The 21,786-nt window shown below is 41.6% G+C and overlaps 2 protein-coding genes across 2 annotated transcripts; one reads left to right on the plus strand and one right to left on the minus strand.

The window, feature by feature from the left end:
* Positions 1-1,436: 1,436 nt before the first annotated feature.
* il17c (interleukin 17c) lies at positions 1,437-7,642 on the plus strand. Its single transcript, XM_061917356.1, has 3 exons — positions 1,437-1,639; positions 1,716-1,957; positions 6,964-7,642. The coding sequence occupies exons 1-3, from the start codon at positions 1,634-1,636 to the stop codon at positions 7,211-7,213; spliced, it is 498 nt and encodes a 165-aa protein (XP_061773340.1). The 5' UTR covers positions 1,437-1,633; the 3' UTR covers positions 7,214-7,642.
* A 1,083-nt stretch (positions 7,643-8,725) lies between these two features.
* Positions 8,726-21,722, minus strand: utp4 (UTP4 small subunit processome component). Its single transcript, XM_061917357.1, has 16 exons — positions 21,259-21,722; positions 19,369-19,557; positions 19,188-19,272; positions 18,852-18,941; positions 18,574-18,785; positions 18,305-18,476; positions 17,582-17,673; positions 17,363-17,459; positions 17,075-17,139; positions 14,358-14,480; positions 14,117-14,273; positions 13,772-13,878; positions 12,470-12,565; positions 10,418-10,603; positions 10,231-10,341; positions 8,726-9,003 (listed from the first exon to the last, which is right to left on the minus strand). Exons 1-16 carry the CDS (start codon positions 21,415-21,417, stop codon positions 8,887-8,889), a joined length of 2,058 nt encoding a protein of 685 aa, XP_061773341.1. The 5' UTR covers positions 21,418-21,722; the 3' UTR covers positions 8,726-8,886.
* Positions 21,723-21,786: the final 64 nt, after the last annotated feature.

Genomic DNA, 21,786 nt, shown 5'->3' on the forward strand with positions numbered 1-21,786 from the left:
CCACGTCACGTCTATTTTGGACAAATAGTTAAAAACTCTTACCTTATGTACGTTGTTAAAGGCAAATAACCGACTCCTATGTCCCCCCCTCCCTTGTGGAGGGGGTCCGGTCCGATGACCATGGGTGAAGTACTGGCTGTCCAGAGTCGGGACCCAGGATGGACCGCTCGCCTGTATCGGTTGGGGACATCTCTACGCTGCTGATCCGCCTCCGCTTGAGATGGTCTCCTGTGGACGGGACTCTCGCGTCTGTCTTGGATCCGCTTGAACTGAACTCTCGCGGCTGTGTTGGAGCCACTATGGATTGAACTTTCACAGTATCATGTTAGACCCGCTCGACATCCATTGCTTTCGGTCCCCTAGATGGGGGGGGGTTGCCCACATCTGAGGTCCTCTCCAAGGTTTCTCATAGTCAGCATTGTCACTGGCGTCCCACTGGATGTGAATTCTCCCTGCCCACTGGGTGTGAGTTTTCTTTGCCCTTTTGTGGGTTCTTCCGAGGATGTTGTAGTCGTAATGATTTCAATCAATCAATGTTTACTTATATAGCCCTAAATCACTAGTGTCTCAAAGGGCTGCACAAACCACCACGACATCCTCGGTAGGCCCACATAAGGGCAAGGAAAACTCACACCCAGTGGGACATTGGTGACAATAATGACCCAGTGGGACGTCGGTGACAATGATGACTATGAGAACCTTGGAGAGGAGGAAAGCAATGGATGTCGAGCGGGTCTAACATGATACTGTGAAAGTTCAATCCACAATGGATCCAACACAGTCGCGAGAGTCCAGTCCAAAGCGGATCCAACACAGCAGCGAGAGTCCCGTTCACAGCGGAGCCAGCAGGAAACCATCCCAAGCGGAGGCGGATCAGCAGCGCAGAGATGTCCCCAGCCGATACACAGGCAAGCAGTACATGGCCACCGGATCGGACCGGACCCCCTCCACAAGGGAGAGTGGGACATAGAAGAAAAAGAAAAGAAACGGCAGATCAACTGGTCTAAAAAGGGAGTCTATTTAAAGGCTAGAGTATACAAATGAGTTTTAAGGTGAGACTTAAATGCTTCTACTGAGGTGGCATCTCGATTTGTGCAGTCCTTTGAGACATTTGTAATTTGGGGCTATATAAATAAACATTGATTGATTGATTGATATTTTGGGCTAATCATGTAAACTTACTGGAAAAATAATTAATAAAATGCCCAATTGACCGGTGTACTTTGAGCCAATAATGTAATATTTACCTTGTGGTAATCAAGTATTGTTGACTTAATGTGTGTCGATGTTGGACAAATAGTGTAAACTTTGCCTTGGGCTTGTCTAAAAATACTGCTGACTGGTCTATTTTTAACTGACGTGACGAAACAACACCGGAGCCCTGGAGTTGCATCATGCTTGCATTGTAATCTCAGCCGCCTTCGTCCTGGCGGCATATTAACATGCCAAAAAAGAAAAAAAAAAAAGACTCGGTCATGAGATAAAAATAGAACTGCCGTTGTCACGTGACCTCACCTGCATCGGTGCAGAGGTGTGTGTGAGTGGGAAGTGGAGTGTCGCATTTCCTCATGCCGCCGTGGATTAAAAGCAGCCACAATGTCGGCGCCGCCACACAGCAGCGAGAGGCACCAGCATGCAGGTGAGTCGAGGCCGCCTGGCTGGTTCTGCGCGCACATTTCACGGGCTCGCTTCACCTGCTCTGCATCCGCACTCAGATCGCGATGATCGTGGTGATCGTGGGCCTCCTGCCGGGAGCCGCGTGGACCTGCAACCTGAACCGCTGCTACGAGGAGGGCGAGCTGAGCAAGGCGGCCAGCAGGAAGCTGACGAGTCATTACCCGCAGCCCCCGGAGCCCCACGGCGTGATGGCGGGGGACACCCCGTCCTCCTGCCCCCTGGACCTCTACATGCACTACCAGCAGAGGGAGGCCAGGTCCTTGTCGCCATGGAGATTTGTGTAAGCTTTCACATCTTCATGTACACCTCATCACCTTTTTTTGTTTTGTTTCCACGCATACTTTTTTTTTTTTTTATCAGACATGTTCAATTGTTTTAAACACTAAATGCTCAATTCCAGTCAAAAGTTTAGAGACGCTTTTCCATTGAAAATGTGACACAAGTGTCTAAATACTTTTGACTAGCGAGTACAAGTCAGTAGTCTAGTGCCTCTCCAAACTTCTGACTGGTGCTTGAAGAAAATGATCACTTTTCCAATTGCCTTTGCCTTTTTGAAAACACATTTGGGGATTTATATGGCAAACCGCGGGTGTCAAACTTACGTCTAGCCCGCCATATCATTTCAATTGGCCCCATACATCATTTGATTGATTGATACTTTTATTAGTAGATTGCACAGTACAGTACATATTCCGTACAATTGACCACTAAATGGTAACACCCGAATAAGTTCTTCAACTTGTTTAAGTCGGGGTCCACGTTAATCAACTCATGGTATTCATTTATCGTGGCCCACCATGTCATTAATTGTTCAGGCAATGTCATTTGAAGCCACAGCGTCTTTTCAGGTGTCCCGCCACATCAAATAAAGTGGACCACCACATCATTTAATTTGGCCAGCCATTTATTTTAAAGCAGCCCGCCACATCATTTAAAGTGGACCGCCACGTCTTTTAAAGTGGACCGCCACATCATTTAAAGTGGATCGCCACATCATTTATTATGGCCAGCCATTTATTTTAAAGCAGCCCCCCACATCATTTAAAGTGGAGCACCAGATCATTTCATTTAGCCTGCCATATCATTTACCTTGGCCCACCACATCATTGAAAGTGGACCACCATATCATTTTAATTTGGCCCGCCACATATTTTAAAATGAGCCACAGCGTCTTTTCAAGTGGCCCGCCACGTCATTTAAAGTGAACCGCCACATCATTCAAAGGGGACCACAATATCATTTCATTTGGCCTGCCATTTCTTTTAAAGTGGCCACGTCATTTAAAGTGATCCACAGTGTCTTTTCAATTGGCCAGCCACATCATTTAATTTGGCCCGCCACATTATTTAAAGTGTCCCGCAACTTCATTTAAAGTGAGCCACAGCGTCTTTTCAAGTGGCCTGCCACATCATTTAAATTGGCCCGCCACATCATTCAAAGTGAGCAACAGCATATTTTCACATGGCCCGCCACATCATTAAATTTTGGCCCGCCACATCATTTAAGAAGGCCCACCATGACATTTAATTTGGCCCACCACATCATTTAATTTTGCACGCCACATCATTTAAAGTACAGCATCTTTTCATGTGGCCTGCCACATCATTTAAAATGGCCCGCCACATCATTCAAAGTGAGCAACAGCATCTTTTCACATGGCCTGCCACATCATTAAATTTGGCCCGCCACATTATTTAAAGTGTCCCGCCACTTCATTTAAAGTGAGCCACAGCGTCTTTTCAAGTGGCCTGCCACATCATTTAATTTGGCCCGCCACATTATTTAAAGTGTCCCGCCACTTCATTTAAAGTGAGCCACAGCGTCTTTTCAAGTGGCCTGCCACCTCATTTAAATTGGCCCGCCACATCATTCAAAGTGAGCAACAGCATCTTTTCACATGGGCCGCCACATAATTTAAGAAAGCCCACCATGACATTTAATTTGGCCCACCACATCATTTAATTTTGCCCGCCACGTCATTTAAAGTACAGCATCTTTTCAGGTGGCCTGCCACATCATTTAAAATGGCCAACCACATAATTTAATTTGGCCCGCCACATCTTTTAAATTAGCCCACCACATAATTTAATTTGGCCCGCCTTATCTTTTAATTTTGCCCGCCACATCATTTAAAGTACAGCATCTTTTCTTGTGGCCCACCACATCATTTAATTTTGCCCGCCACATCATTTCAAGTACAGTATCTTTTAACGTGGCCTGCCACCTCATATAATTTGGCCCGCCACTTCATTTAAGAAGGCCCACCATGACATTTAATTTGGCCCACCACATCATTTAATTTTGCCCGCCACGTCATTTAAAGTACAGCATCTTTTCATGTGGCCTGCCACATCATTTAAAATTGCCCGCCACATCATTCAAAGTGAGCAACAGCATCTTTTCACATGGCCCGCCACATCATTAAATTTGGCCCGCCACATTATTTAAAGTGTCCCGCCACTTCATTTAAAGTGAGCCACAGCATCTTTTCAAGTGGCCTGCCACGTCATTTAATTTGGCCCGCCACATTATTTAAAGTGTCCCGCCACTTCATTTAAAGTGAGCCACAGCGTCTTTTCAAGTGGCCTGCCACCTCATTTAAATTGGCCCGCCAGATCATCCAAAGTGAGCAACAGCATCTTTTCACATGGCCCGCCACATCATTAAATTTGGCCCGCCACGTCATTTAAGAAGGCCCACCATGACATTTAATTTGGCCCACCACATCATTTAATTTTGCCCGCCACGTCATTTAAAGTACAGCATCTTTTCAGGTGGCCTGCCACATCATTTAAAATGGCCAACCACATCATTTAATTTGGCCCGCCACATCTTTTAAATTAGCCCACCACATAATTTAATTTGGCCCGCCTTATCTTTTAATTTTGCCCGCCACATCATTTAAAGTACAGCATCTTTTCTTGTGGCCCACCACATCATTTAATTTTGCCCGCCACATCATTTCAAGTACAGTATCTTTTAACGTGGCCTGCCACCTCATATAATTTGGCCCGCCACGTGGTATATACGCGTGTGTATACAATGCATGCAGTTTCTCCAACCAATTTAGTAATTTCAATGAGAGACCCCTCTGACATGTTTAAACTCCCCAAACATGATCAGATAACGTTCCCATATTGACTGGCAGTGTTTCTGCAGGCCTGCTGTGTTCTGAGCAGGAGAAATGCAGCTCTTTTCACGAGCCGTCTTAAAAAGGCAAACAAAATAAACATCCTTCCATGGTTGAGATTTCAATGTCTGAGGCGTGAACACACACACACACACACACACACACACACACACACACACACACACACACACACACACACACACACACACACACACGGGTGTACAGTATTAGTAATGACACCTGAGTTGTGCGCCATCCATCCAGTTTTGTTTTGAAGATCGTATCTCGACTCTCTTTCCGCTCATGTGATCAGCACACAAGGAAACCTCTGCAGGCTCTTGCACAAGTTCTTTTTTTCCCCCTCTTCATCACTGAACCTTTTTTAGTCGGAGTGCTTCGACCAGTGAGTCACGGCTTCCCCAGGATTTCATCATTTCCCAACTACGTTTACTGGTGTAAAACTGAAACTCGTTCTGAGATACTAAACCACGGTGTTGGGAAATTCCCTACTATTTTACCTTGAGCAGTGATTTTAAAACCTGCCGCTTTTTGCAAGACAACCGTGAGTGGCGTGCATCAGCAGAATGTGGATGCACACTTGATGTGTGAAATACACTAAAGTTGTCATTCCAAGTGGCCGTGCCTTGCAAAACTGCATAGAACACACATTCCATTGAAGACTAATTCATAAACGTTAAAGTACCAATGATAGTCACACACACACTAGGTGTAGCGAAATTATTTTCTGCATTTGACATATCAACCTTGATCACCCCCTGGGAGGTGAGGGGAGCAGTGAGCAGCAGCGGTGGCTGCACCCGGGAATCATTTTTGGTGATTTAACCCCCAATTCCAATCCTTGATGCTGATTGTCAAGCAGGGAGGTAATGGGTCCCATTTTTATAGTCTTTAGTATGCCTTGGCTGGGGTTTGAACTCACAACCTACCAATCTCAGGGAGGACCCTCTAAGCAGGAAAGGAATGAGTCCCATTTTTATAGTCTTTGGTATGACTCAGCCGGGATTTGAACTCACAACCTACCGATCTCAGGAGTCATACCAAAGACTATAAAAATGGGACTCATTCCTTTCCTGCTTGGCACTCAGCATCAAGGGTTGGAATTTGGGGTTGAATCACCAAAAATGATTCCCGGGCGGGGCACCGATGCTGCCCACTGCTCCCCTCACCTCCCAGGGGGTGATCAAGGGTGATGGGTCAAACGCAGAGAATGATTTTGCCACACCAAGGTGTGTGACAATCATTGGTACTTTAACTTTAACTTTTAACCACTATTCCACTGAGTAGGTGGCATAGCAGTGAAAAGTACAGAGAAACCGATATCGGCACCGATATTTCGATGCATTTTTGTATCAGCCTATTTTTATTTTAATACAATAGACACATAATAATAAAGAAATAATATTTGGTGAAGTAGAAGGTAATAACCAACGTTAACGCAGCAGCTCATTTACCCCGCGTGAGTAAAGTTCCTTTCTTGCTCAAACCCAAGTTGTTTGAAAAATTATTTTAAAAATAAGAATTACTCTCATTGAGTTCTTGTGAGAATTCTTCTCCGATCTGCTCAGCTCTCCCGGTTTTAAAGTTCCCCTACCCCACAAGCTTTGGAATGTGGGCGCCGCCACTTTCATGTTCTGTGATTCGAATAACAACGCAACAGAAATGGATGAGAAAAATCCAAACTTTGTGTAAATATCTTGACAAACGGGAGACTTATTATATGTGTAAAGAAGGGCAGGCAGCAGCTCACATATTCTCATACTTTGTCACGTCCAGGAAAGAATCATGTCAGTCAGCTTGGAAAATGTCTCAAATTAGGAGCCCAGAATTGTTTTCATTTAAATGTTCGCAATATTTCAGGGTCGCTTACGGAAAAACCTTACAATTTATTAAATCCACAAAATGTTATAAAATTGTATAAGTGTGTAGGTAGCAAGGTATTGTGACATTCAAATTCAGTTTATGAAATAATATATATGTATACACACACACACACATTTTTTTTAATCTATAAAATGAAAAAAATAAAATTTTTGTAAAACTATATTTTTAGCCTGTATACGAACAAAAAAAAAGTTAGCATTTGTTTGGTGCAGTTTTGTGCTCACGGTATACACTGTCATGCTTTTTGTTTCCAGGTGGAAAACCATGAAGGACCACTACCCCTCCACGTATGTCGAAGCTCAGTGTCTGTGCTCAGGCTGCATTGTGATCAAAAACAAGGGTGTCCCCGAAATGAGTCACGACTACAACTCAGTCTCCATCGAGCAGAGTCGAGTGTTTCTGAAGAGGGAGCTCTGTGATGATGGACGAAAGTATTATCTGAAGCCCGTCTCGGTTAATGTGGTTGTGGGCTGCACATGTGCCAGACCCCGTATCGCTTCATAGGGCCTCCCCTTGTAAACCCACCAACTATATTATAAGATTCCACTATGGTCAGTGGAATGATGGTAGGATATTCATCCAGAACTGTATTGCCTTTTCTTTGCAATCATTAGTCAGAACTTCAGAGGGTCCAAGCTGCAAATGCCTTTTATTTACAGGCCTATTTATTTATTTATGTTTACTGTACAGCGGGTATTTTAATAACAGCAGTTTTTCATGTTGAATTTTTTAATATAGTTATTTAAATGTACTTTTTATGTGTCCTGTTCTGCGATGTTAAGCTGATTCATGAGCAAATGACGAAGATCTGACAGTCTAAAATATTCTATTTATTTATTTATATATGCTGATATTGTCCCAATTTCCATGTCAAACGGGTCTTGTGAGGTTAGCTTCTTTAAGTTTGAAGCAAAAATAAAGATGTTGATGCTATTCTCTTTGTGTGCTTATTTCCAATGCCAATAACATGTGCGTCTTGCACGTGCAGCTGCATCACAAGTCTGTGATGGGTTTTTTTCAGATGTTCAATTTGACAAGTGAAACTCTTAGTTTGGATAAATTTATTACACAAAGAAGGATATTTCGCAGTTATAATTTATAGCTGACAAAAACTCAAAAATTCAGTATCTCGTAAAAATTGGTATAAAAAAATTGGAATAATGTAAGATGCTGGTTGACACTAATCAGCAAATGAACTGCACTAACTTCCTGAAATATAAACTGGTTTTAGTCTGAATTCAACTCCCGAAAGAAGTAACTGATGCGCCTGATTTAAAATAATTGTGTTGCACCTGTGTTTGAATTTGATCATGAGTGGGGTTCTGCACCACTAATCTCATGCTACTTTGACTGTAAACCATTTTTAAAGAACACAATAATCCAAATAGGTTAATTAGGTCTACAAATAATCATGTTATTTGTTATTCTTATAGCCACACTTGTGTGTTTATTTCCGTACCCGACGACTTCGGCTACAACTGTTGCCTTCCTCAGAGGTTGATCACGTGCAACCGCTGAGTTGCAGCCGAAACAGTCAGGTGTGGAAATAAACACACACAGGTCTGGTGATAAGAATAACACATTGCAACACAATAGACAATTTTAATTCTTAATCTGCTGCCTGACATAACAAAATATTCACTCTTGGTCTTGAATATCTTACCCAATAGGTCACTGATATGTAGTGGTTGTATTGATGTAGTGGGTATAAATTTGGGTATGCACTTGACAGCGTGATTATTGAAAGTTTGATGATCATTTAACCATTGATACGCCGCTGAATAAATCCACCATTGTCCCATCATGTCCATCCATCCATCCAGCCATTTACTACCGCTTATTCCTTTTGGGGTAGCTGGATAGGCATCATGTAGTTTGACCTAATATGTTAGTTGGTGCAAATGGAAATTCTTTATATTGAAAGCAAACCATTTCTGTGATTTTTGTGGCCCTATCCACAAGACAACATTAAAATAAATATAGTATGCAGAGCTTCAATAAACAAAACAAATAGTATTGTATTGTAAATATTTGTTTTATTTATCAAAACAGTCTTTACAAAGCGGCCACAAAGAGATATGTTATGACGTGGTCCACATCCAGCTATTATGCAATTGACCAAACTCTCCTTCGTTCAAATCTGTCATCAGGGCTGACATGCCGAGTGTTTGTTTATCTTATGTGGCAAACTTCTTCTGTCGTACAGGTGCGGGTAGCTGAGTCAGGATGTCCTCAAGAGGACGTTCCACTACAACCAGGGACTGATCTTCCAAGAAAGTCACACACAAGAGGGGCTGTGGGAAGCAGGATGTGTTTGTTATTTTTTCATTAATTGAAGGGAACCTGCACTGTTCAGACAGGTATTGTAGATTACATGTTATAAATGTGTATAAATATTTGAAAAATATCCCAAATATTAGTTTAAGTCAGCTTTTTTGGGAATGACTTAAAAGAATTGCAATGCAGCGCTGCTTACAGGTAGTGGAGCAAATGTGTTGTTGCATCCTCACCAAGTATTGACAAAAGTATAGTATACATTTAAGGATAAAGCTCCCCAGGACACTACTTTATCACAACTCAGTCTCCACTTTGCTGCAGCAGTTTGTTTTCTTGCTAACTTGCTCTATTACTGACTCATAAACAAACTGAAGGATGTTGCAGACAGCAAAGTGTTCTCTACCACATCAATCGAGTTCTCACTGTAAACCTGCTGTAATCTGCGAGGAGAAAAGGGCACAAATGGCTAATCCGCCAATTGCGGTGGTCAAATCTGACACTGCAGTTGCTGCAGTGTCAGACCCTCAGTTTGACATGTTCTTATTAAACAAACGTTTGACTTTAATGTAGCAACCTTGGGGAGTCTGTGTCACTTCGGTTTAAATGCATCACTTCCTGTCAAAATATTGCACACTGACGAAGGCCTTGTTGAAACTGGTCTGTGTTTGGTAGCGCCTGTGCAGTTTATATTAAAATTATAAGAGGGACACAAGCGTTGCTGGCCTTGCTTTTTCTTTAAGTACACTTTTTACCTCTTTATTTTTGTTGTATTACGTTTTTGGAGTGTGTTTTTCCTGTATTTTGTACTACTTTGGGCAGACACATGCACACCAATGGCCTTCGTGAGGTCAATTTGTAGGGACAATCATTTTTAAAATGTTCTTCAGTAGAAAATGCTGAATTTAAGCATTTCTTCATCAAATAAAGGGCAGAAAACTGATGTGAAGCAGCAGTCAGCTGAAACTCCTCCTTAAATGCATAATGCCTCACAAACTCGGATATGTGGCACATGCCGGAAAATTAACTGCAGAAAGTCAGTCATAAGGTAAAGCAGACGGTCCTCTGCTGCACAAAGGAGTCAATGCTTTACCAGTCATGAACCTCACTGAGAAGGCATCATTGCAATTCAACTTTGTTTTGATCAAACAATTATATTTATAGAAATAGAATGAACTTGTTTAAATATAACATCCCAAGCTAAAAGCAAGGCTAACAGGAAAGAGGGCTCAGTATCTAAATATTACCTGAAAGGTCTTGCAAATCTTGAATGCGTGACTGTGTTTGATTCTCTCACACTCTGGTACACTTTTAAGTGTCATTTGATTGGAGAGCTGAGATTGTGGATCAGGGAGGGGCTGTGCGGAAGACATAAATGCCTCACTGATCAATGACATCAAGGCTATACATCACAATAATGGTCTGCTCACATACCTGACTCTGATCTATGATGCAGAACATAAACATGTCATGTAGCAGGATGTGAGCCGGATTCTTAGGGTTGAAGGCGACGTGGGTGACTGGTTTGTTTCTCTTCAACCAGTGAGGGTGCAACCCATGTTTCTGCAGATTGCGGCTCCACCTAGTGTACTCTTTTTGCTCTAGAGAGAACTCAAATATCTGCACACACACAGAGAGGAAGTTGATGCTAACTCCAATCAACAAATCAAACTTTTTTTGTTAAGCCCCTTCTGGCTGACCCAAAGTGCTGGACAACAATGCAAGACAGACAGCATAAAAGAAGAGCACATAATAATAAAACAATAGAAAATTAGGTTAAATTTAATAAATACACTAGAAAGAGGTTCCGCAGCCTCCGAAGCAGAACCCCCAGGTTCTGTAACAGCTTCTTCCCTCAGGCCGTAAGACTCTTGAACGCATCATAATTAAATTATCCCCTCAACTCCCCCCAAAATGGATTAACTCGCTGGAATAAAAAAGACAATATAACATACATCCATAAACGTGGACACGTGAAAAAGTGCAATATATTTATCTGTACAGTAATCTATTTATCTATATTTATTTATTTTATATATATATATATATATATTTATATATTATTTATATATATATATATTTATTTATTATATATGCAACTTATTGCTTTTTTTATCCTGCACTACCATGAGCTTATGTAACCAAATTTCGTTCTAATCTGTGCTGTAAACTTCAAATTTGAATGACAATAAAAAGGAAGTGTAAGTCTAATAAGTGTTACTGTAATGTTAAGTACCATATTGCAGCTTTACATAAATAGGTCTTTAGTCTTAAATACATGTCAATTTGTGATGGGCCGGCTGGAAACTTATTACAGTCTGGGACCAGCTGTGGGGAAAGACTGATCGGCCCACTTTTTATATTTGGACCTAGGAACTTTCAGCTGCTGTGGTTTGGTATACCGTAGAGCTCGACTGGGGTGATGGATGTTTATGAGCTAATACAAATTAGATGGAGCAGTATCATAAACTGCCTTAAAACAAACATTACAAGTTTAAAATTAATTTCTAAAACACACAGGAAGAACTGAAGTGATATGGCTCTCTCTCTCAGTGTTGAGAATCAGGTTCCCGCATTTTGCACCAGTTGGAGATAACTGGTTGACCCCAACATACAGGGCTTTAGACTATTCAAGCTGAGAATTGATAAAAGCATTGATAGCCGTTTCAGGGTCTCACTTGCTAACCAAGGGCTTTACTTAAGCCGAAATGCGTAGTTGAAAACAACTAACAGAATGAATTTGTTTAGCAAAATTAAGATTGTTGCCCAAATTATTTACCACTGGTTTGCAGTGGTGGGCAAGAGAACCCAGAGCCGAGACAGCACTACGGAGAATGTTAGATCCAAACAAAATGCATTCTGTTTAGGACTCATTTAAATATAAAAAATTATGAGACAATCACACTTTGATGTCTCATGCAGTTGAAAATGGAATCTCTGTGAGATAAGGGTGTTCGGAAAAAAACAAAACTTAAAGTTGCAGATTGTCGGCAGAGAATTTTGCTTGTCAAAAACTGAATTTAGAAGCAACAATTATGAGGAAAATACTGGTCCAAGAATAAATCTCTGAGGCATACCAGAGGACAGCGGCTCGCTGGGAGACACAAGGTCATTACTGCAAAAGTCCTGTCTGTCAAGTATGACTTGAACCATTGAACCACCAGGGACCAAATATTATTATTCTGGACTTTAAGCAGTGGAGACTTGGTGCTGTCATTATCTAAAACCAGACTGAAACTTATCTAAATAGTACTGGGGTGAGTGTTTCCTTGCCCTTATGTGGGCTCTGTACTGAGGATGTCGTTGTGGTTTGTGCAGTCCTTTGAGACACTTGTGATTTAGGGCTATATAAATAAACATTGATTGATTGATTGAGATTGTTTGAATAAAAACAAACTTCTCTAAAATGATAGAAACATGTCTAAAAATTTGACACAAAGACCAATGGCTGTAATTAAAAGACAGAGATGATGTTGAAGTGTTCACCTGCTGATCAGCGTGCACCATGAAGAGGTTCTGGCTGAATGGGTGGATGGCCAAGGCGGTGGGACAGGAGCTGTACACTGGCACTTTGCAGTGGTACTAAATGCACACAAACAGGACCAAATAGTGATGGATTAGATTTATACAGCGATTTTTTTAGACCCTCAAAGCGCTTCACAGTGAAAACTGAGAAGCCATCATTCCTTCAGTCCACATTCACATTGATGGTCGTAAGTAGGGATGGGTACAGAATCTGGTACATTTTTGGCACCGACCAAACCCCGCCGATCCTACTGGGCACCGATTCAGGTAAAATTGAACGATGCCATGTCACGATACCTGGGTTGTGTGTGCGGTCATGCCCGGTTGCCGACTCAGCTCTTCGCTGTTTGGCACTTGCCGATCACTCCAGTAGCACTGAGAATGGCCTCAGCCAAACTACTTTGAGGAAAATGCAATTTTCAATGCCAACAAATGAATTGGGTTGACAAACGCTCCAACGTAAGCAAAGTAAGACTACACTTTTCAAAAAAGTGTGCTAAGTTAATGCTAATGTACATTGGCTTTGCTATTGACATGCTTTACTATTAGCAATAGCAATTTGGCAATTTCAACACCTCCAACTTTAGTAATTGAAACTACAACTAAGATTCACATTACAATTAAACACCTGATGTGTAATAACTACCATACTTACAATATTAACCCTTTTAGGGCGCAACAAAAGTAAACCACTACTAAATAACTATGTAAACTAACACTACTGCCATTTAACATCTTCGACTTGCAACTGTAATTGAAACTCAAGAATGTGATAATAAAACAAGACAGCTAAATAGCGGTTCTCATTATCTGCTCATTTTTAAATGTTGCAATAAAATATGTATTTTATCATCAAAAGCAATTATTATTTATAAACACACACAAAAGTGTATTGGTACTGTTGAGTATTGGTTTTGATTCGCAGGTACCGGGAATCGGTACCGTATTGGTTTAACTGTGAACGGTACCCATCCCTAGTGGCAAGCTATATTTGTGGACCGATACGTGACTGCCAATTTGCGCCTAGAGCCTCTCCGACCATCACCAAACATTCATTCACATTCCTGCACTATTGTGAATGACACTAGGAGAAAAGTGGATGAAATGTCTTGCCCAAGGACACAACGGCAGTGACTAGGATGGCAGAGGGTAGATTCGTACCAGGATACCTAAAGTTTCTGGACAACAACTCTATCATTTGAGCCACACCGCAAATGAGGGAAAGTTTGTGGACCAACAAAAATAAATACATCTTAAAATTACCTTCATCTTTTCAAGGTTGTAGACGTGCACTTCACCCCCTGTGTTGGCAGCCGCGAGCCATTTTCCATCGTCACTGGCATACAACAGGTGGACTGGTTGTCTGGAGCCTGTACACATGTTCATATCACACGTTCTCTCAGCAGATTAGACAAAGTTTTTCTGTGTGTGTTATGACACATATCAGTGGAGCATGTGTGACAAAATCAGTGCCACATAAACAGTGTACCAAAAAAACATAAGGCACAAATCTTGACTCCTAATAAAAATCCAGACTGGTTTTGTAAGTGTGTACCTGTATTTGGTCATACTTTTATGATTAATTCCTGGAAAAATCAGCACTCTCACCTGACTTAGGTTTGAGGGTATGAACATATTTGCACTCAGATTGGCTGAGAGAAACAACAATGACTGATGAGTGGCTGCAGGATGCAAACAGTTTGGAGGAGTCCGAGGAAAAGCAGAGCTGTTGGGCATTGTGAAGGATCTTGGGCAGTTTAGACACCTATGGTGAGCCAGAAGACAGCATTAAAATGTGCTGGATGAACAACATTTTAGACATTTTTGGGTCAGCAAATTAGGTACCCACCTTTGACATGCAGATGTCGTTGTTGTGGATCTGGAGCCTATAGAGACGAACACTGGAAATGGTGGAGAATGCGAGCCATTCTCCACATGGAGACAGAGCACTGCACCAGATATTATCTTTTCCCTAAACACAACAACACACTTATTAGCCTAACACTACAACTACACCCAAAATCTTGTGTTGTACAGTGGTTCTGTACAAATCAGTTAATTTAGTACTGCATACTAAACCAAACCCATCCTGTACAATACTTGGTGTGAACTTAAGAATGTAATATAAAAATTGTAACAAAATTATTATGGGTATGATGATTGCAGTATTGCCAAATGTGCTCAAAAAGTATTTATGTACACAATTACATTTTTTGACAAAGTAATTTTTTCAGTAACTAAAATAAAAAGACATGGTTGGAAAACCCACTAGTTTGCATGTTCGGTTTCTTATGCTTCACTGATAATGTCTTAGGCTTAGTATTTTATTTGTTTTAGTGGATAAGATTTTTTTCTTCTGACGGGCATGGTGGCATCTTACACTGTTCAGTGATCCTTGAAAATACCTCTGTCTCCTATTGCTCTGAGTATGAGACGATTACGCTGTGCTTGGAGAGCGCAGCTTGTAGGTGCAATGTGCACATTTAAATAGCTAAGTTGTTCGGACTACAATGTGTTCATATATATTTAAATTGGGATATTCTGTTTCTGACGTTAATGACTTTTTTTTTTCATGTTCGCAATTAAGGTAGCGAGCTGTATTTCGATGATTTTAATTTAAAATTGTAATACTAACCGTCTCAGTTTTACCACAAATTTTCATTAATACCGTTTATTGTTACATCTCTAGAGTGAACAACATTTTTATTTCACTTTCCAACAATACGACTTTTGTGATCTTTTGTTTACAGATCCCTGAATGGTTCAATCCTGTCACTAAAGCAGTGTTGCATATGTTATGGGAAACATATATACAAAGTAGCAGTAAAAGTGAGAAAATTACGGTTAGCTTCCAATTTCCCAAAGCACAACTTAAAATGGCCACTAAGAAAGAAAACCACCAGCCCTTTTCCTGGGGCTCGTTTAAGTGCACCCTCCTCAAACTTCATCCTTGTCTGTCTGTGCATATTCAGTGACAGAGGAAAAAAAATAAAAGAGAAATCCCACCCCTCCTTTCAGAACTTTGTGTGAGAGGGTGGACTACACCCTGGTTTTTGAATGCGAATTGGACATTGAGTTGCAATCGACAGGAAGCACAAAAGTCAGCTATGTATACCCTACACTAGACTTGAATTTTATCGGCATCCATCTTCTTTCACTTCTCCGAGGTCGGGTCGTGGGGTCAGCAACTTAAACAGAGAAGCCCAGCCTATCCTCTCCCCAGCCACTACGTCCAGCTCCTCCCGGGGATCCAGAGGGGTTCCAAGGCCAGTCGTGAGACATAGGCCATGTCCACACAAACACTTAATAAATACACTTACTTTGTCCACACACAAACGCATACTTTATTCCTTAAAAATGCAGACTTTTGCAATCGCTGGCCAAGGTGTAGAATTGTAAAACTCTTCGCTCAGCACATGCATGTACACAACTCAAACGGAGACTTGTACTCCTCTGATGATGTCATGGCTGTGAACTGTCATTTTCAAAAATGAACAAGACTTCCTTTAAACACACTATAAGAGGATCTTCTGTGTGTTTGAAGGTAAATATGCTGCCATTTTCACTCAATGTTGACAAAAAAAAGACTTGGGCTTTGCGACAAGCGCTAATGACAGTCAGCTGTTTTGGACAAAATTGCTGCCAAAACGCCACCTGATAGGACAAGTTTGACAAGCAACACGTTTTGCTTTGTGTTATAAGAAAGATGCAAAAATAGCTCATGTTTTTAGTCCTTATTTAAAGACAGATCATTAAGTTAACTTAAGTGTGTTTCTTCCGTTTGTGTAGAAGGAGCACCACTGCACATGCATGTAACGCGCCCGAACAACTGACAAAACGTGTCTACTTCCTTCTCGTTAATGTTAAAGACAATGTACATTTCTTTGCACATGTATCTTTATATTGATCCTAATGCATAATAATTCCACGAGAGTTTTGCAGTGGCACACGCACGTCCGTGCGCTTATTGGGCCTTTGACATGCAAAACGGTTTCCTTGGCTTATTTGTGCATGCTAATTATAGAAATAACGTACATTTCACCGACTGTACATGTAATATCTCAGGGTTTCAGCAGCACAAGCGTGCATGTGAGCTTTCAACACTAAAAAAAGATTCATAATGTTCCCAGGGCTCTATGTAAGTGCAGGCTGGTTTTAAAAATAATGTAAATGTCGTATGTCTAGTATACCAAAATATACATAATAATTGAGGTTTAATGCCACCTAGTCTTCTGTGGCTGCTTTTTCCATGTTCCTGATTGGACGAAATGTGCATGACAGCAGGTGTATGCGTTTGTGAGTAGACAGACAGTTTTGAAGCTACACTTGTGTGGCTGGAGATCGTTTTAACCTTGCATATGCATTTTTAAAATTCTCCTTGTGGACATGGCCATAGTCTCCCCAACGTGTCCTGGGTCTTCCCCGTGGCCTCCTACCAGGCGAACATGCCTTTAACATTTTGGCTGCTTTGAATTTTATTTACTAATAATATATCTATTTTCCAAACAGAACATAGTACATCTGTAAATTGGTCATTGCAAATCAAACGCACTTGGCAATACACACCTTCCTCTTCAGATGAATAAGTTTCTCTGGCTTTTTCTTCAAAGGTAAACTGTCACCTGGCTTCCCTGGAAAAAAAGCCAAATAAAACAGTCATTACACCACAAAAATATACAGAGGATAATTTTAAAAACAATATGCTTATTTTTGACACAACTTTAGCGTAAACAACTTTGGGATTGCCGGCCTTTATTGGTGGCCAGGAACTTCTTATAAACCAACCACGCCTTGCTGTATCGAGCCAACTCATGTCAGTAAAGGTAATAATATTGACGTGTGTTCTCTTCTCACCGTGCGCATCGCTCTCTCCTAATCTCCACAGCTCGAGATGATCTGGAAACTGGAAGAGGAGAAGCCCCGACTTCTTTGCACAACACACCAGACTCCTCTACACAAAACAAACTTGTTACTATGGCAACAGTCCACTAATAGCTGATTGCCTAACTGCAATTCCGTGGCTAACTGAAACCATAATGTCTCCTTTTTTCTGCATAATTTTGTGGTGCTCACATGTGGGAACAATATTTTATGAAGGGCTGACTCTTTGGTGTTCTTCTCCACTCTGTCCAGCAGCGGTCTTACCACTAACTGTGTATCCATACCTAAGGGGAATACAACAATTACATCTTCAAAAGACAAATTCACATTAAGAATAATGTCTGATACAATGACAAAATGTACATATTTTGCATATTGTTATGTTTGGGTCTATATAAGGGGCATATTATAATTTTTAAGGGGTCATATTTCATTTTTATTAATAAATGTGGTCTACAAAACTTGTCATTTTCACATAGATTTTGTTTTGCAAACCATCCTAAAGATGAAATGAGCCATTCTGTGGGCAGTCTTATTGCAATTTTTAATAAAAAGTAGAAAATATTTCTAACTTGTATCGGTCATTAGACTCGATATGTAAGCGCTAAAAATGAAATCATGGCTGACGGGGAGAAGACAAAGTTGAAGGGCACTTGGCCTGGAGGAGGGCCTTGGCAGGTAAATAAATCCGACCACAAAACAACATATTCTGAAGCGGCGGTCTAAAAGCGACTTCAAAACGGTTTAAAACAAATCAATGCAAAATTTGGACCAAAGCACCACTGTTACATGTTATGTAGACCACAAGTAAGTATTTTAAATGCAGGAAACAGAATCATAATATGACACTTTTAAGTCATGTGGCTGAAGAGAAAAGAAGAACATCATGCCAACCAAGAGAACTTTAACACTGACCTCCAGAAACAACAGCAGTGTCAGTATGGGACAGCGCCCTCACATCATGTGAATGGTTTTTAAAGGTCCTAGTTCGGACCCAGTCCTTGTTCTGCTGATCGGCGATGCTGGAGAGAAACTGGAACTGTACCACAGTGCCCTCTGACGTCCCAGCAATGAGACTGCTCTCATCCTGTCAATCAGTTAGGATAATCAACACTATCAATTCTGAAGGAACATGCACTTGAAACTGGCCTCTTATGTGTGGCTTTGTCTTATGACTCACAGACCTGGCTTACAGAAAGAGCAAGAACATCAAACTTGGTGATTAGGTGAGTTTGGACAAGTGTTCCTGTGATTCCATCCCACATCTGGACTTTTCCTGCAGAATCACCACTGACGATGGTTTGGTTAGATAAGAAGATAATAGCCCAAACCACCACCTCGCTTTTCCTGGGTGCCCCAACACCTCTTTCTACCAGCATTCTGTGTGCGCTCTGACCTAATTTAAGGATAGCAGAATGTTTTAAACTGATCCCAAATCAATGGTGATTTTGTATTAGTTTACCTGTTTCAGCATCAAATATTCTGATCATGTTCATTGTGCCAGCAGCCACACGTGTGCCAGAGGGGTGCCAAGAAAGACTCATTATACGACCTGGAAGATTACAGTAACAAAAATGTCATAATGCCCCTGAACAATATGCTTACTACCGGTTTTAAAAGAATCACAGAGGAAACATGGGCCAACGTTGAAAGCCAGCATTATCAAATTAATGTGAGGGCAAAGACCTCCACTGTTAAGTAAACTAGAATTTACTTTTACCTAAGTAGGTGTTGCTGCTAAAACACATACACAAACAGTAGAATGGCGGATGAAACATTTGACTGTCCCCATTCTTACTTTTTTGCCTTTCAAAGTTCCTTTGAAACTGAATCCTGTCCTTCAGTATTTCAAATATCTTCACCGTCCCATCTTCACACCCAACCTGCAATAAAACATGCATAATTAAACCATACAAAAACACATTGAGACAGTGAAGTGGGAGTGCAGGAAATAAATGATCCACAAAATATTGACTGACAGCTAACTTTGTTTCCTTGTTGTCGCTACTGATCGCCCAGATTGGTCCGCCATAGGCATCCACTGTGTACTTGGGCTGCAAGTTCTCCAAGTCATACTCAATGATCTCTCCGCTCAAGCCAGCGCTGAAGAGGCGCAGGCCCACCCAGCACAAAGCCTCAATGCTACCACCTTCCCGTCCTGGAATCACCTGTCAAACCAAAACTTTGTAATTCATCACTACACACCTTGTAAGCATCGCAGTAAAACAATGTTTCCAACTACTAAAATGATGAGTGCATATACATTGTTAAAAATAGTGTGCTTACTGACTAAGCATCATAAGTTCCAAAAAAGTTTGTTGTGTCTTAAATAATACAAGGACACTGATGATACAAATAATGAACATAACATTTCTAGACTACATTAACAATTTATAATCACTATCTGCACCATAAATGTTTACATTGTTTGTATACACAAGCATTTAAGTCCCATCTTAAACCTAATTTGTATACAGTGGCCTTTAAATAGACCCCCCTTTTAGACCAGTTGATCTGCCGTCTCTTTTCTGCTCTGCCCCCCGGAGAGGTTATCAGGTGACCACAAATGACGCGCCAGCTGTTCAAAGTCGAGACCCGGAGTGGACCACTCATGTGTGCATCAATTGATGACGTCCCTGTTCTGCTGACTTGTCTCCACTCAAGATTATCCCGTGCTGGCCCCACTCTGGACTGGACTCTCACACTATTAACTAGATCCACTTGACGTCCATTGCACCGGTTGCCTGGGGCGGGGGTCCCCATATCTGCGGACCCCTCCAAGGTTTCTCATTGAGTTTTTTCTTGCCCTGATGTGGGATCTGAGCCAAGGATGTCGTTGTGGCTTGTGCAGCCCTTTGAGAGACTCGTGATTTAGGGCTATATAAATAAACTTAGATTGATTGATTGACACTACTATCCCATACAGGGAACTTTAAATACACATCCAAATAATATTTCTGCAACCATAATTCAATTAGCTCTGTTAAGGAAAAGCATTTGGATAATCTTAATGTTCCAACATGTTGGACTAGTAGTTAATGTACTTCAGGACCAAATGGTGATCCGCATGCAACTTATCAGTTTATGAATGAAATGTTGAAGGCAAAGCTCTCAATTTACCGTTCGATCTACGTTCCCATCCTCACCTACGGTCATGAACTTTTGAGTTATAACCGAAAGAACAACATCACGGGTACAAGCGGCCGAAATGAGCTTCCACCGCCGGGTGACGGTGCTCTCCCTTAGAGATAGATTGATTGATTGATTGATACTTTTATTAGTAGATTGCACAGTTCAGTACATATTCCGTACAACTGACCACTAAATGGTAACACCCGAATAAGTTTTTCAACTTGTTTAAGTCGGGGTCCACGTTAATCAATTCATGGTAGATTCAGATAGGGTGAGAAGCTCTGCCATCTGGGAGGAGCTCAAAGTAAAGACGCTGCTCCTCCACATCGAGAAGAGCCAGATGAGGTGGTTCTGGCATTTGGTCAGGATGCCACCCACACACCTCCCTTGGGAGGTGTTTCGGGCACGTCCGACCGATAGGAGGCCACGGGGAAGACCCAGGACTGGTTGGGAAATCTATGTCTCCCGGCTGGCCTGGGAGCGCCTCGGGATCCCCCGGGAAGAGCTGGACGAAGTGGCTGGGGAGAGGGAAGTCTAGGCTTCCCTGCTTAGGCTGCTGCCCCCGCGACCCGACCTCAGATAAGCGGAAGAAGATGGATGGGTGGATGTTGAGATGGTTGTCACAGAGGAATAACGTCATGAGTGAAAGACATGCAATACATAATATTAATAATTATACTACAAAACATGTGGTACTTTGTGTAAGGGAGCTTTGGGAGATGAAAGTGTCTACTTACCTTTTCTTGGTAGTAGTTGTCAGAGAAGTTGAAGATCTCCACACTACTGTCCGTCCGTGCAACAGCAAGTCGCTCGGAGCGGTGGTTGTACGCCATGGCTCTCAAAGCGTTGGGCATGTATTCAAAAAATCGAACCCGGTGCACGGTAAACTCGCCCATTTTGTCCAACGGGGAGAGAACACGCGCAAGTGGGTTGTCGACACGAGTGCTAGTGTCCCAACAAATACTACGACACGCCGATTTGCGCTATCGAGCAAAACAGCTATATTATCAAATGCAGCACATGCTATTTTCGGACAACGAATAAGTAAAAAAATAAGGCGAAAAGACGCCCACCCTCTTTACACACGCAATGTTAATACTAACTTAAAGTCAAGCTCATACAACGTTCACGTGCCTGAAACACGCTGGAAAACACTGGCAGCCATGTTGTAGACCTATGACCCGGAAATGATCCCCAGGAAACAGCTAGTATTGCGCAAGCGCATTCGGCAAACGTCGTGAAACACAAACATTAGGGGTGAGGGG

This window comes from Nerophis ophidion, linkage group LG12, assembly GCF_033978795.1.
Source record: "Nerophis ophidion isolate RoL-2023_Sa linkage group LG12, RoL_Noph_v1.0, whole genome shotgun sequence".
Taxonomy (NCBI): domain Eukaryota; kingdom Metazoa; phylum Chordata; class Actinopteri; order Syngnathiformes; family Syngnathidae; genus Nerophis; species Nerophis ophidion.